At 44.7% G+C, this 14,941-nt stretch overlaps 1 protein-coding gene across 2 annotated transcripts in view; it reads right to left on the minus strand.

Moving 5' to 3' along the window:
- Positions 1 to 14,941, minus strand: part of LOC147446904 (callose synthase 9-like) — a 146,392-nt gene that overhangs the window by 37,703 nt on the left and 93,748 nt on the right. For both annotated transcript variants that reach the window (XM_086522848.1, XM_086522849.1), the window contains exons 22-29: positions 14,673 to 14,761; positions 14,537 to 14,567; positions 14,349 to 14,449; positions 13,746 to 13,824; positions 13,505 to 13,665; positions 13,292 to 13,412; positions 11,420 to 11,517; positions 11,098 to 11,185 (exon numbers count right to left, since the gene is read on the minus strand). In XM_086522848.1, the coding sequence (XP_086378974.1) occupies positions 11,098 to 11,185; positions 11,420 to 11,517; positions 13,292 to 13,412; positions 13,505 to 13,665; positions 13,746 to 13,824; positions 14,349 to 14,449; positions 14,537 to 14,567; positions 14,673 to 14,761 (768 nt within the window). The remainder of the gene's footprint in view (positions 1 to 11,097; positions 11,186 to 11,419; positions 11,518 to 13,291; positions 13,413 to 13,504; positions 13,666 to 13,745; positions 13,825 to 14,348; positions 14,450 to 14,536; positions 14,568 to 14,672; positions 14,762 to 14,941) is intronic.

Below are 14,941 nucleotides of genomic sequence, written 5' to 3' on the forward strand. Positions count from 1 at the left end.
TCAACTGGTCGTAACTCGGACAAAAACTTCACAATGTGACATGTCCGCTATACGACTAAAAAATATACCTAGATGAATCCAGGATAGGCCCAGATTCACCCTTAAAAGGAAAGTGCAAGGTACAGACCCATGATAGTCACCCACAAGACAATATAACCATCAGCTCCATCATGCATAGTATTGACTAAATACCACGACATCCCCACTAACGTCATCAGTGCCCAATAGTGGGTGTGGAACTAGGTACTAACATATGTTCCCAAACACAACACACACCACACACACACACACACACACACACACACACACACATGAGCATACATCAACACAAAGTTCAGCGTACTAAGTTTCTATCATGAATCCGGAGATCAAGGGCAGACTCGGCCATAATGAAGCCTAGCACTAAAAGAAGCATTAAATCGAAAAAATTAGCACAAAAATGAGGTAGTTGATAGGGCATACGCACTGCAAAAGATTGAAAGAATTAGCACAATATCAATTGGTCGTAACTCGGACGAAAACTTCACAATGTGAAGTCTGCATGTCCGCTATACGACTAAAAAATATACTTAGATGAATCCAGGATAGGCCCAGATTCACCCTTAAAAGGAAAGTGCAAGGTACAGACCCATGGTAGTCGCCCACAAGACAATATAACCATCAGCTCCATCATGCATAGTATTGACTAAATACCACGACATCCCCACTAACGTCGTCAGTGCCCAATAGTGGATGTAGAACTAGGTACTAACATATGCTCCCAAACACAACACACACCACACACACACACACACACACACACACATGAGCATACATCAACACAAAGTTCAGCATACTGAGTTTCTATCATGACTCAGGAGATCAAGGGCAGACTCAGCCATAATGAAGCCTAGCACTAAAAGAAGCATTAAATCGAAAAAATTAGCACAAAAATGAGGTAGTTGATAGGGCATACGCACCGCAAAAGATTGAAAGAATTAGCACAATATCAACTGGTCGTAACTCGGACAAAAACTTCACAATGTGAAGTCTGCATGTCCGCTATACGACTAAAAAATATACCTAGATGAATCCAGGATAGGCCCAGATTCACCCTTAAAAGGAAAGTGCAAGGTACAGACCCATGGTAGTCACCCACAAGACAATATAACCATCAGCTCCATCATGCATAGTATTGACTAAATACCACGACATCCCCACTAACGTCGTCAGTGCCCAATAGTGGGTGTAGAACTAGGTACTAACATATGCTCCCAAACAAAACACACACCACACACACACACACACACACATATGAGCATACATCAACACGAAGTTCAGCGTACTGAGTTTCTATCATGACCCACAAGATAGCCAAATGAAGAGCACAGAGACTTATATAAATAGCAAAAGAACTTATTGCCATGTGAGGGGCGCTAGAGATCATCAGAAGCTTTAATAAGGCATTAGTCAGGTTGAGATAGTGGGTAGGACAAACAAAAGTCAACGAAGCGAGCAGAGTTAATCGAAGAACAACCAACTACAATTGAGGACCTCAAAGTGAACCACCACAAGAGTGATCAACTATAATACGACCAAAGAAAGAGTCCTACAAAATCTAGAACCATGCTCACCAAAGCAACGGAAGGAGAGGAGGAGAGGGTACATGAGATACTAACACAGAGTGAAGGAGAGAGTTTCACAAAATCGAGAATCGGGCCAACCAAAGCAGCAGAAGGAGAGGGTGTATGAGATAGTGATGGGGAACATCAAGATCAACTTTAGGGTTGAGGACGCAGCAAGTAAGATCAACACTTGATTCATGAACCTTGACTGCAGCTTACACAATGATAGCATTTGATCCTAGACCCATTGACTAAGGGCAACTGAACTCCTGCTAGGGTGGATAATTGTACAGCCCCTTAGGGTAGAATCTCCTGCACCTTGTACGGTCCTTGCCAGGTTGGAACCAACTTCTTTGCTTTTTTTCTGATAACAAGCTTGATAAAGTAGCACAAGTGATCCTTGCATGATTTTTGGTTTACGGAGACGGCGATCATGCCATGCTTTGCGACGAAGCTGCTCTGCTTGCAGAGCCAGAGAAGCCAATCTTCGGCTTTCTTCCAAAAGGTAGAGACGAGAGATGCCGACCCCAAATCCCCATTGGCACGCAGACTGCCTACTCGCGGAGATCCTAAGTTGAATTCGAAGGGTGCTATCGCTTCCAAACCGAAAGCTAATTGAAATGGGGTGTGATTGGTTGTGACTTTGAAAGAAGTTCGGTATGCCCAAAGGTTGCCATGGATATCTTGAGCCCAAGACGCTAGATAGAGATGACATGCTTTCCGCAAAAGGGCTATCAAAACCTTATTGGTGCTCTCGGCCTGTCCATTTGCTCTAGGGTAATAGAAACAAGACTTACGGTGAAAAATCTTGTAGTTGGCGAGCAAGGTTGAAATCATTTCATTAACAAAGTGACTGCCCTTATCACTGGTGATCTCCAGGGGACATCCAAACCTACACAAAATATTTTCATATAGAAACTTGGCTACAGTATTGCCAGTCTAATCAGTTGTTGCCAGTACCTCTGCCCACTTGGTTGCATAATCAGTAGCCACCAACAGATACTTTCGGTTACCTGGTTGGGCGGGGGGAGCAATTGGACCCATAAAATCCATGCCCCATCTCTCAAAGGGCTGCCATGCCATAGAGACCTGCAGAGGACAGTTGGACTGCTTGCTTGGTTTAGGTCCGCAACGTTGACACACATCACAGACTTTTACATATGCGATTGCATCCCAAAAAACATAGGGTCTGTCACAAGACGGGCACCACGCGCCAATAGAAAAGAACAGACTGAACAGACTTTTAGCAGTTCAATAACAACTCAACTAAAAGCGAGAGACGACACACGACACGGAGTGACGGAATTCCACCCCAGAGAGTAATGGCCCCAAACCTTGGCGTCCCTTTCGGTATTTCTTTATATTGCATCAACACAATACAAGCCGGTACTCCAGACTCTTCACCTTCTCCAAGAAGCCTGCCAGAGAATGAGCCCTAGCCTTATATTTAAAGGCCCTTGGCCTGAAAAGTAGTTACAGTAAAAAGCCTTTAAAACTCAAAAGTACCTGGTCCAAAAGCAAAGCCAAAAAGCTGCCAACGCAATTTACGAAAATCCGCACAGCCTACCACGTCATTATGTCAGCACTACCTATGCATACATTCGTATAAACCTGCGATGATATCTTGTGTGGCCTACAAAGCTCTGAACACCTTTCGGGTTGATGGGAGGCGGTAACTTCAAGATGGCCACGATCTTCTCTGGGTCAAGCGCTAAACCTTTAGCAGACACCACATGGCCTAGAAGTGTGCGTTCAGTGACCAAAAAATGACATTTGTTAGGATTGAGATTTAGGCGTGCCTCTCTGCACCTGAGGAAGACAGCAAAGAGCTGAGCGAGGTGCTCCTCTAGATTTTCCACTGGGGTTGAACATTGAGCACCTGAGAAGGTCGAAAAATCGTCCATGAAGATGCCAAGAGGATCCGTAAGTAAAGGACAGAATATGAGATATACTGCTCGATTGAAGGAAGGTGGAGCGTTTTTCAACCCAAACGACATTCTAGTGTGGATAAAAATACCCCAGGCAGTCACGAAAGCCGTTTTCTTCTGATCACCTGGATGGATGCCCAACTGATTGTATCCACTGAACCCATCCATGAAACTGTACAATACATACCCTTCTACATCTTCTAGCACACGCTCGGTGAAAGGTGTGGGAAAACCATCTGGATAGTTACCTTGTTCAGAGCACGGTAATCTACGCACACGGATTTTATTGGGCTGCTTCTTAGGCGCTATCACCATGGGTGATAACCACTCAGAGTGCTCCATAGGTACAATGATCCCTGCCTCTTGCATTTTTTCTTACTCTGACTTGACAGCCTCTGCATACTTTGGGTTGAGCTTGTAAGCTCGACCTGTGTATGGACCCCCAATTCTGGTCGGATCCCTTTCAAATCCTTGTAGGACCAAGCAAAACCATCTTTAAAAGAGTGTGTATAAGAAACTACCCGATCCAGTAACGCGGGATGATCCCATAACCAAGCTGCTAAGAGGACGTGCTAAGGGTTGTCAGGGTCGCCCAAGTTGACTTCTTTGACTGGGTTAGGAGGTGTAGCTGGAGAGGGTGCATCAGAAGATGAAGAGTTAGCTGCCTCTGGGAGCTTCGAGACATCATGGGCTGGTGTTTGGTCGATTGGAAACTCTGCATACTCTTCTTGTAACCATCCTGGTGGAAGCTCCTGGAAGGGCAAGTCTCTAGACACAACAAAGTGCTTTTGTGTGGGCGGGGCGTCAGACCCGGGCGATATTAGAGGAAGAGGTGGAACGTTGGCGAACTCATGTAGAGGAGATTTCTTTCCCCTTCAATGATGTGTTATAGGTTCACCAAGGCCGACGACTTCCATCAAAGGAACATTTGAATAATGGTCATCATGGACTAACACACTTGCTTCTTTGACTAGCACCCTTTCTGCTGTAGGACTTGGGTCACTGGTGTCAGCCTGAGGAGCCGGGAGAGAGTGTGTTACAGGCGGTGAGGCTTGAATAGAGACCACATAGCAAGGCATCGATGTGGTAGCTTCCAACCACTGCAGCAAGTCTTCGTCAGACCCGTCAGGTGGGATAGGCTGCTCGGGGTCGAGGTTGGACTGTAGTGACAACGAGCTGTGATGAACCATTGGATATGTACCTCCTTCGAGTCGAATTGGTTGCATGGGGGAGCAAGAGTATGTATCCACATGGCGTCGTTTCCCCAATCATGAGGTGCCTTAGTATGCCGCAACCATGGTCTACCAATAAGCAAAGGAAATCCTCCTCCACCTGGGGAAGACTGACCACCACAAAATCCAAGCTAAATGTGAAGTCTTGTACCTTCAGAGGCACCTTATCTACTATGCCCACTGGATAGATTGTCCTCTGGTCAACCAATGTAACAGTGAATGGAGCGGGGTGGGTAGGTTGCAGACCTAAAGCCAACATAGTAAACTCTGGCATCAGATTGATCCGGATCTACCATCCACTATGACACATAAGAAATGATGCCCAAGAATAGATACAGTGAGACGAGGACTTTTGTAGTCGCTGAAAGCAGCTGCTGGATAAGAAATCATGTAAGACTCTGAGGGCTCTACTACAAGGAGGTGCCCGCCACTACGCCCTACACTCGAGTACAGAGACTGAATGACTGAGAGGGTGTCACTTCTGAGGGTTACATCTAGCCAGAGCATCTCATAAAGGGACACTTGATGAGAGGTGTTCTTCAAGATTGCTTCCGCTGTGGGCTTAGCTCCTTCAATCCGGGCTTCCTCTGGTCAAGTTGTGGAAGTGGAGATGGACGAGATGGACCTGTTGTTGACAAGCTGAGACCCAAAGCTGCTCTTTGTGTCCGAGTGAGTACGCCAGCGGGCTCCCCCACTTGTTGTGGCCGAACTGTATGAGTAGCAGGTGATGGCTATGGGGTGGTGTTCACTGTGATCAGATTGATCTTCGAAAATGTAAATTCTTGTTGGTTCTGAGTTGGGCCTGAAGATAAGGATGCCCTTTGCTTGGGACAATCCTTACTGTAGTGGTCTTTAGACTCCGGACAATGACGGCAAGGAAAGGAGCTTCGGATAAAGGACACTTGCTTTGGTAATGCCCATATTCTCCACATTTGTAGCATAAGATGGGCCAATTTGATGGACGAAACGGGGGACGAGGTGGTCTCTGTTCTTGTTGCATGGAGTTGGAAGCTGAGGTGTAAAAACTCTGAGGGGCTGAGGGAGCATGAGTATGATAAAAACTTTGAGACAGAAAAGTACTTAACATACCTTGGACAGTAGGGGTATTGAGCAAAGGTGGCATGTAATTTGGATGGCCATAGGGGGAAACCATATTGGATATTGGTGCTAGCCCTTGCTGAAAAGAAGGACCTAGACTTTGTTGTATTTGCCGTAATCCCTTGATATATTAGCAATCCTTGTCTTCATGCCCAGACTTCTCACAGAAATGGCAATAAGCACGAAGGGGACAGTCCTGTGGAGGGTGTCTTGGAGAGCGACATGAGTTGCACCATACCATAGCCTTAGTCTCCTGCTGAGACCTAAGCTCTTCTAGCTCTCTCTTGATTTGATCCAAAGCGTTGTGATGTGGGGGCTTCTCCTGTCTAAGAGAGATTGATTTCTCCTCTTGAAGAGCGCGTTGCGGTTTTAGGGCTTCAAGTTCCCTACATAAAGAAGTCAAAGGGTCAGATGGACTCTCCAAGAGTACAGAGGAAGTCTCTACCTGAGAAGAGACGGTAAACAGCTTCCTTGCCCCCTCTATCCTAGTAGCAGCCGCAACAAACTCCTCCAAGGTGGCATCAGGCCGGAGATTCTTCCTCAGTTTTTGTTGAGAAGTCTTTGGCAGAGCCTTCTCTACCCATTTCTTGACCATGAACTCGCCTGGTGGTTGAGGAAGCTTGGCTACCAGAGACTTTGTTTGGGTCATGAGTTCTACAAAAGTCTCTTTGGGCTGAAGCATCAGGTTGGCCAACTCATCCAAAACCCTTTCTTGGAAGTCCCTTGGTCTAAAAGCTTCACAAAACTGTTGTCTTAAGCTGCCCAAGTTGAAAAGTGATTCTCTGCAAACTGACTGTACCACTTGTCTGCTAAACCATCCAATGTTGATAGAAACAGCACCAAATAAGCATCTTCTCTATTAAGACCACGACCTCTACAGAGAGATACAAACCTCCTCACATGGTCGTCTGCATCTTCTAAGGAGAGTCCCTTGAAAGTAGGAAACTTGATGTTTACCTTGGCCAAAACACTAGTCAATGCCTCCATAACTCTTGCTCATTAGCTTGTTGTAACAAAATGGGAGAAAGCTTTACTAGGGAAGGTTACCTGGAAGATGTAGAACCAGATGGAGGAATGGATGATGCCGTATATGGAGGTATGGGTGATGAGGTTGGTGGACTTCTACTAGGTACCAAGGGTTGATGCCTTCTGTGGTAGTGCTTCAAAGGACTCAGTAATGCGCTTTGACGCTCTAATGACCCCTTGTATGTGTCATGCAGTAACCACAAACCCAACCAAGCTTTGGGCAAGAAGACTTTTAACTAGTGAACACCGGTCTAGAATGTACTAGACCAAGGCGAGTGACTAGACGAGTGACTAGACCACCTTGCTGGACCAGGGACAAGGAAGACTAGACCAGGATGATCCAGGGCGAGAGAGGACCAGACCAACAGGGTGAGAGACTAGGTCAGCTAGACTAAGCTATCTAAGGTGAAACTGGACCAGCCCAACAAGGCAAGAGACTAGGTCAGCTAGACTAGGCTGTCTAGGGTGAAACTGGATCAGACCAGTAGGCTGCACTATGCAAGGTGAGGTAGGCGAGGCTAGGTAAACCCAGCTAGCTCCTCGATTTGTAACTCAACAGAGAGTGAGACTTCAGTTGAGGTCCCACTGGGCATGCCAAAAATGAGAGCACCTATAGCGCGGATAGTGTGTCATGCTCTCTACAGTGGGTGCTCCTCAATGCAATGTGCGTGACATCTCACTCAAAACAGAATGTAAACAAAGGAAACAATAGCTAACAGCTGATCAACACAGAGACACAGCAACAGACCAGAACATATGGACTCGACTATCTCAAAGAGCTGATACAAAATCAGGCGTGGCAACATACTCAGCTCCAGCCCAGAACTCACAAATACAATGGGGGTGTCGAGGCTTAGATGTGCAGGGATGGTGCAGACGTGCTGTGTATAGACTCGCTACTCTAGACGACGACGCTAGACCATATATGAAGAAGATGATAATCCTAACCCAACAGCTACTACTCATATGTCCCACCATAAAGAGCCACCAACGGCTCATAAATGTCATCCGTCTAAGTCTATCTCCAAACTGAGTGGTCTGAGTGGTGGTGGTGAACTGGCCACGATGTCCACTAGACCACCGTCTGTATCCCTGCCACGTGTCACTACCCAGCCCAAAGAGTCCGTCGAGTGTGAACTAGGCCAGCCAACTGTAATAATTGTGTGTCCTATGAAAGTGACATTGTAGCCTGCTACAGAACCCAAGACCAACAGTAACTGCCTATCCAGTGCAAGTGACATTGTAGCCCTACTACATCCATACAGTTTGCCACGTCAGTAGCCAGCTCCTCAAAACGCGCTGAGAGCCGTACAGGTACCAAAATAACGTTTTTTTTTTTTAATTGGAGTTTAAGCCCCTCCGCCGGGAAGGTTCCACTTGGGGGATACATCAGAAGGCTGGAGGCAAAGGGGAGGAGAGGAGAGAAGAGGGATCGGGCTAGGCCACCCTTCTACTTATCTGCTACACGACTGCTCTCCATGCTCTCCCTCTCCTATGGTGAGCAACGCACTCTCCTCTATTTGGGTTGCCTCTACTGCCGCTCGCCAACTTGTCATCCTACCTCTCGCTGCTTGCGCCGGTTTGTCAACCCTGTTCCACTCCCACCCTCCCTCCTTTGCTTGTTGCCTGTGCAGCCCGCAACAAATATTCTCTTCTATTTTTTATTTTTATGCAGGCTTTGTTCCTTGTGATTCCATGTTTACTACTTCCTTGTTTACCAGGTTGCTTGAAAATTTGTTTATTTTATGGGTGTTGCACGCGCTTGTGGGTTCTACAAGTGCTCCGGGTGTGGTGTCTCTACGTGCTTGCATGTGTGTGGGGGCTTGTCTATTCTGCCTGTTTTGCTGCATGTTGTTTTGTTTGTTTTACTTATTTGGTGGGCCCCTGGTGTTGGTCATGCAGGTGTGATGGATGGTGTGTGAGTATGGTGGGTGGTTTGTTAGCCTTGTCTATGGCTGTACACCCCTCCTTATTGATGTTTTGCAGGTTATAGAGCATTATAGCATTGCTAATTGCCGGCCAGCGATGTCTAAAGGATACCTCTCTCCTAGAGTTTTGATGCAAAGTGGATGTGCAATGGTGATGCCTCTTCTGCTAGTGTGCGCCTTTTAGCCTTAAAGATCCAGAGTCTGATATTGGAGACTCTTTGGTCGAGTTTTCGGCATTTTCGTTGTAAGTCCAGGTGATCTACTTCTACCTTAGCTCTTTGCTACATTGGTCCTTCACTCCTTTGTCCCTCGCATTTGTTGTATCACCCATCTTTTGTAACTCTATATCACTCATGGTTTTTCCCCTTCGGTTTGTTGTCATTGTTATATCTCATGGGTTTTTTCACTACAAGTTCCGTTTATCATGTGCTGCCTATGGGCTTATCTAATGCCTACAGGCCTGGTTATTTGCTTATGTAATAGAAAAGGGTGTGCGCCCTCCTTTTCTTTTTCTTTAAGAAAAAAAGAGGACCGTACAAGAGAGCTGCAGTGAAAACAAGCCACCGAAGGGTTACAGTCTAGCAGCCAGCAAAGGATCTCGAATTTCAAACTCCAAATCTCCAAGTCCAAAAGGAGCACTTCAGCGGCCAATATCTTGCAGATAATGGAGAGAGGAGGTAGATGGTGAGCAGCAGGGGAGGTGGACAATGAGGAGCACTATGTATACGGTTGCACAGCCTACACTGCCATCAGAGAGAATAACCCACCCTGTTCCGAGAGCAGTGTTGTCTCCACCAGCTCTTAGAGTCAGCAGACCAGCACACGCTAGGGATGCTTATAGTATAAACGGGAGATTTAGCGACACAGAGATATCTCTTTCCCGAGAGTACCAGATGGGAGGTATCAAGACACAGATCATCACATTCTTTCAAAGATCCACCCGACCCCACACACCCACACAGTAGGGAGTCACCCTCCAGAGAGCAAAGATACTCAGAGTCAGCAGGGGTCAGGGAAAATCTAAAGTCTGAGCGGAAGCTCTCGAAATGCCATGTGAGTTTTTGTGGTGGCATGGTTTAGAGTAACCGGCAAGTAAACATACTTCAAAAAACCACTGCACGTTCTGTAAATGTGGTGAACTGCCTTGCAGTTAGAAGCCTTGCTTAGCACATAAATCCTGTAATGCTATCAACTTTAGGATGGGCACACGTTGTTGCTTTTAGAGCCAATTGTGGGCCCTTTTCCACCATCTTCCCATGACAAAGTGGAAAGGAAGGCAAACGTCTCACCCACAAGAAACTTTGTGCATTCTTCATCATTCATAACACGCCTGTTGCAAGTTTTCTGCGATGGAGGACCCGTTTGCTTGCCGGAAAAGCAACTTCTAAAATCTGGTACCATTGTAACCAGCCAGCACCACGTGCCAAGCGGGAAAATCGCTGACAAAGAGTAACACAGCTAAGCCAAATGATGCTCCACACTTGAATTCTATAGAAGAGACGGCGATAGGAGTCCTTCTTGGAGAGCATTGGCCCCTAAATATGAGCACCTCAAAACTCTGTGAATAATTGTCGAGTGAGACCACTCACATTCATCCAAGATAAAGCTGGGGCATTGGCCACACACTCTTAAGGCCCAAAAGCAACTAAATGCAATCTGCTATTTACAACTTTGAGCCGCAAAAGCAACTAAGCTAAAAATTCTACATGGAGGAAATGCAAACAAAACCATGCATAGTAAACTGCCACATCAGCTGGTCCAAACAATATGCCATGCATCCATCTGTAATACTGCCAATATTTGCGAGCAGATTCGTACAGTCTCCTTGCAAATCAAAGTGCAAATTCTCTACCCCTCTTCCTCTGCTCTGGATTCTTCCATTTGGTGAAACCCTGCCATGTTACCAGGTTGTAAAAGGTGGCATATTAGGATGCTGCTCCACACTATTTCCAAGTGGCCGCCCTCCCACAGTGCATAAGGATAGGTCGTTTAGCTGCCTGTCTTTGTCTCCACCTCTGCCTCCATATCTGTTATTGACATTGTTGCTCCCATTGTCTTTTTGGTCTACACTACTCTGGTTTTCACCAGTAAAAAGGCTGTATGCGTGCACAAGTGTGTTTCAGGACACTCATTCCCAGCCATGAGACTTACCTGGAATCTTGCTGTTGACAGTTACTTAAACCCACATGTGACTCTACATTAACTGACACACGACTCCAAGAGCTGAAACTTGAAAACAAGCAACTTGCACTTGCTGTTATGCAATTGTTCAAACGCTTACATCTTCATCCGATGCAGGCCAACTGAGATTGTTGAAGAGCTTCCCTTCTGACCTCCTACGCAGTAGAGCTTCAGTATCAATAGATTCCCTGCATCAACATGTTCTCTACAATCAAAATAGCAGATATAAAGATATCATAACCAACTGTATGTCATACAGTCGAATCATCGCTTGGGTTGTTAGAGTCGGGTCTGTTTTGCCATCAAATCACAAATCATTCTAAGTTATAGATACTGTGATCTAAAATTCCTCATGCTCCAGGTGTGCTACAATAGCAGCAAATGACACATTGCAAACAAACAATTCAGCAACTATATCGTACCTCAATTCTGGATCCATAAAATCGTGGGTGAGCACATCATAGAGATCAAGCATGGCCTTTACAGCCTCTTTTCTCAGTTCGGGAGTCTCCTCGTTACCCTTTCATTAAAAAATTCACAGAATAAGCAACCAGAACCAGTGTTCTTAAAAAGAGTTTATACATTTATATGCATACACAAACAAACAACCATACATGTACACGTATACGTATGTACACATGTACATATGTATATAGATATACATATCTACATATATACATATATGTATGTATAAAGCCTGCCAACGAGAGTGCTAGAAATGTTAATTCCACTAGGACGAGGGGGATCATGCTGGTGGCCTCCAACAATCCCATAACATAGCCCACTATTGCACCACCCATCCCAACATATCCCCCATGTGGGAAACATGTAAGTCCTCCTGACCCTGACCACTATGTCATCCCATTATATATAACAAGACAGCAGCATGCCCCCCATAGTGTCCCAAGTGCCCTTCTATCCACTCATGAGTCATCGGAAATGCAAGTAGCCACCGCCACCTCCACCTCCACTAAGTGTAGTGTCTCTATATCCTCATAGTCATATGTATAGCACTGTTCGCTTTGTATGTGAACATTGAAGTCGCCCATGAGGAAGACCTCACCCAGGTTTGAATAGTACATGATATCCTCAGATATGCATGTATATGGTGATGGCCCCATATCCTCCCATCTCTCTGGCTACATCCTCTCATATGGCACATAAGGATCGTACTGGAGAAGTATCGTAGAGCTACCCTATCCTGAGAAAGCTGTAAGCTAATCCACATAGTCTAGTGTGGATCAAGAGAGACATGAAGTCCCATAGGGATACCACTGCTCTCAAGGTACAAAGTGTATCTACCTTTCTCACTTGCAACTGATGGGAGAATGTCCAAAGCTGTCCTATGACATATTGAAGCACATGCGAGAGGTGTGAATCCATGTATTTCGGCCGTAACATGAATCCATCCTCAGTAATGTGAAGAAAATTATTTTTTAAAAAGCCTTTTTCTCCCCCAACTCCCAAGGAATCGTCATCCATGTCCTCCTGTATAAATCCGTGTGAGATCCTGTTCAATGATCCTATTCTCTCTGTACATGAAAATGTGAGTGATGGTGCATCCAAGGAGTACCGAAAGAGTAGCAGTCTGTCCACACTAAAGCCATGCGGTTGAAACCAAACGGATATCTATGCATACCAACATCTACAATCTCCCGCCATAGCTAGCTGTCGAGATGGCTGGAGGGCTAATCTAGCACGACGATGACCTGGAAGTTCCCACAAGCCATGCATGCAAGATATTGATCTAGTACCTGCAGCAAAGAGAAGTACCGATGTGGCAGCCAGAAAACCACGGTGTAAAATCCAGGACTCTACATCTGATGATGTGGCAATTGCTGACGTGGCAATTTCTACGTTGGGATAATGGCCAGAGTTTCTTTTTTGGCTTATTTCCTAAATAGAAGATAATTACGTGCTTTTTACCACTCTTGTAAATAACAGACGTGCTTAACACTACTCCCTATTTTAAGGTTTTGCCATTTGGTTGTGAATGCAAGTAGCATTTTATAGTGCATTTGGAAAAAGTACTCCAAGTAAAATGAAACTAATTACACTAGAGACTAGTCCAACAGTAAACCACCACATCTAGTGTTTTAGGCAAACACTACTTACGCTACCACATCTAGATCAACACTACTTCTAACACTAAAGGTTTTGACATTTGGTTGGTGCTCGAATGCACTAAAGCAAAGCACTTGTTTTTATCACAGTGATGTCCTCAAAACAACTTCAAAACAGCCTTCCTAAGAACTTAAAAAAGAAACCAAACAACTGCTAGAAGCCAAACCTACCAGAACGCCTAGAAGTGCTGTCACTCGTGTCTGAACCACTTTCAGACTCTTAAGCTGGAAATTTTTCGAAAGTGCCTCTTCCTCTCTGCTTTTGTTGATCTTCTCTATTACATTCAGGACCCTGTGCATACATACATCAAACAGTCATTAAAGTTAGTTTGGAAAGAATCTCAGAAATAACTACACAAAAAAATCAGGTGAAAAATCCGTTACCATCCATGCTCTTCTTCTGTAAACATGTTGCTCAAGATGATTGCAAAGCTCTTATAAACTTCCTGAACAGCATGGCACATATAATCATCTTTTTGGACCTTCTCCAACAATTCTCTGTGATTGCCTTGATGTTCCTCTACAAGGTTCACTGCCAGAAATATCTGAATAATAGATAAGATAAGGCGTAAGTGACCAGTGAAGCCACTTAATATGGGAAAAAAAAAATTAAAATAGGCCCTACCTTACTGACTAGAAGAAATAAAGGCCACTGTACAAACTGATTCTTTGCATTGGAAGGCATAACAAGGAGCTCCTTCTCACTAATAAAAAACAGCCACGATTTGTTAAGCACAGGATTGATAAACTGTCAATGTGCTTAGACATGTTGTGCCAAGTTGTACAGTTTCTCGCTGGTAATGAGTGCATGCACTTGCCTCCTTTCGCTACCACAAGTCAGATCCAGAAACCTCACCACACATTGTACACTCAGTGCAGTAAAGAATGAACAAAACTGTTTTCCCGCAAAAAGGGAGATTTACAGGGCTCGGCAAGTTACTCCGGCTAGATATGTTAACCCTTTACTACGTTCGTACTAACAAGGACGAGGATAAGCTAAGCATGTTACTCCAGCCCAGATTGTTATTTGGACTACATGAAAGTTTATTTCAGTGTACATAAAACAAAAGATTGGAACAAAGCCCCTTTTCCTGGCAATCACATTAAGATTATAAGACCAGCCAAAACATGATAAAACCAGCAAACATCCACAAAGACTAGATACATGACGATGACGGAGCTATCCTTCTTGTTGCTTTGGTACAGCTTGGTTGTTATAAACACCTACCGGTTACTGATGTAATCTTCTTCTCTAAGAGATGTAATGAACTCGTTCCAGTAAGGAGCAAATCTGGCAGCGTTAGCTTTTTCCGTTGAAACATTCAGAGCCTGTCAAAAATGACATTCTTGAGAATGGATAATTAAACAGTACTTTTGTTAAAGGCAAACTCTTGGGTTACAAATGCAGATTTCCACCTCACCAACATTTGTTTGAGGACCTCGTAATCTATGCCTCACAGAAAAAATAAAGGCCGTTCAGGTTAAGTTGAACTTATCATAATCCAAGTAATGTGCTTCACTCTATCACAAAAGTAGAATAGTGCACACTCACATTTTTAAAGATTTAGATGCTTCGAGATTCTTCACAAATTCGTTTGGATAACTGTCAAACTGGACCCGTAGGGTTTCAAGGGAGCGTATCTAGGCATTACAACATCAACACAATGCCACTGAAATTAAGCAACCTCAATGAAACACAAATTAATGGCAATTGACAGAAATTGAAAACATATATACATGCAACATTACTAAAGGGAAGCTCAAGGTACCCACATGTGCATACATAGCAATAACAAAAACTTCGCATGAAAGCATGCAGCG

The sequence above is a fragment of the Adiantum capillus-veneris genome, chromosome 11 (assembly GCF_014529385.1).
Source record: "Adiantum capillus-veneris isolate H3 chromosome 11, ASM1452938v2, whole genome shotgun sequence".
Taxonomy (NCBI): Eukaryota; Viridiplantae; Streptophyta; class Polypodiopsida; order Polypodiales; family Pteridaceae; genus Adiantum; species Adiantum capillus-veneris.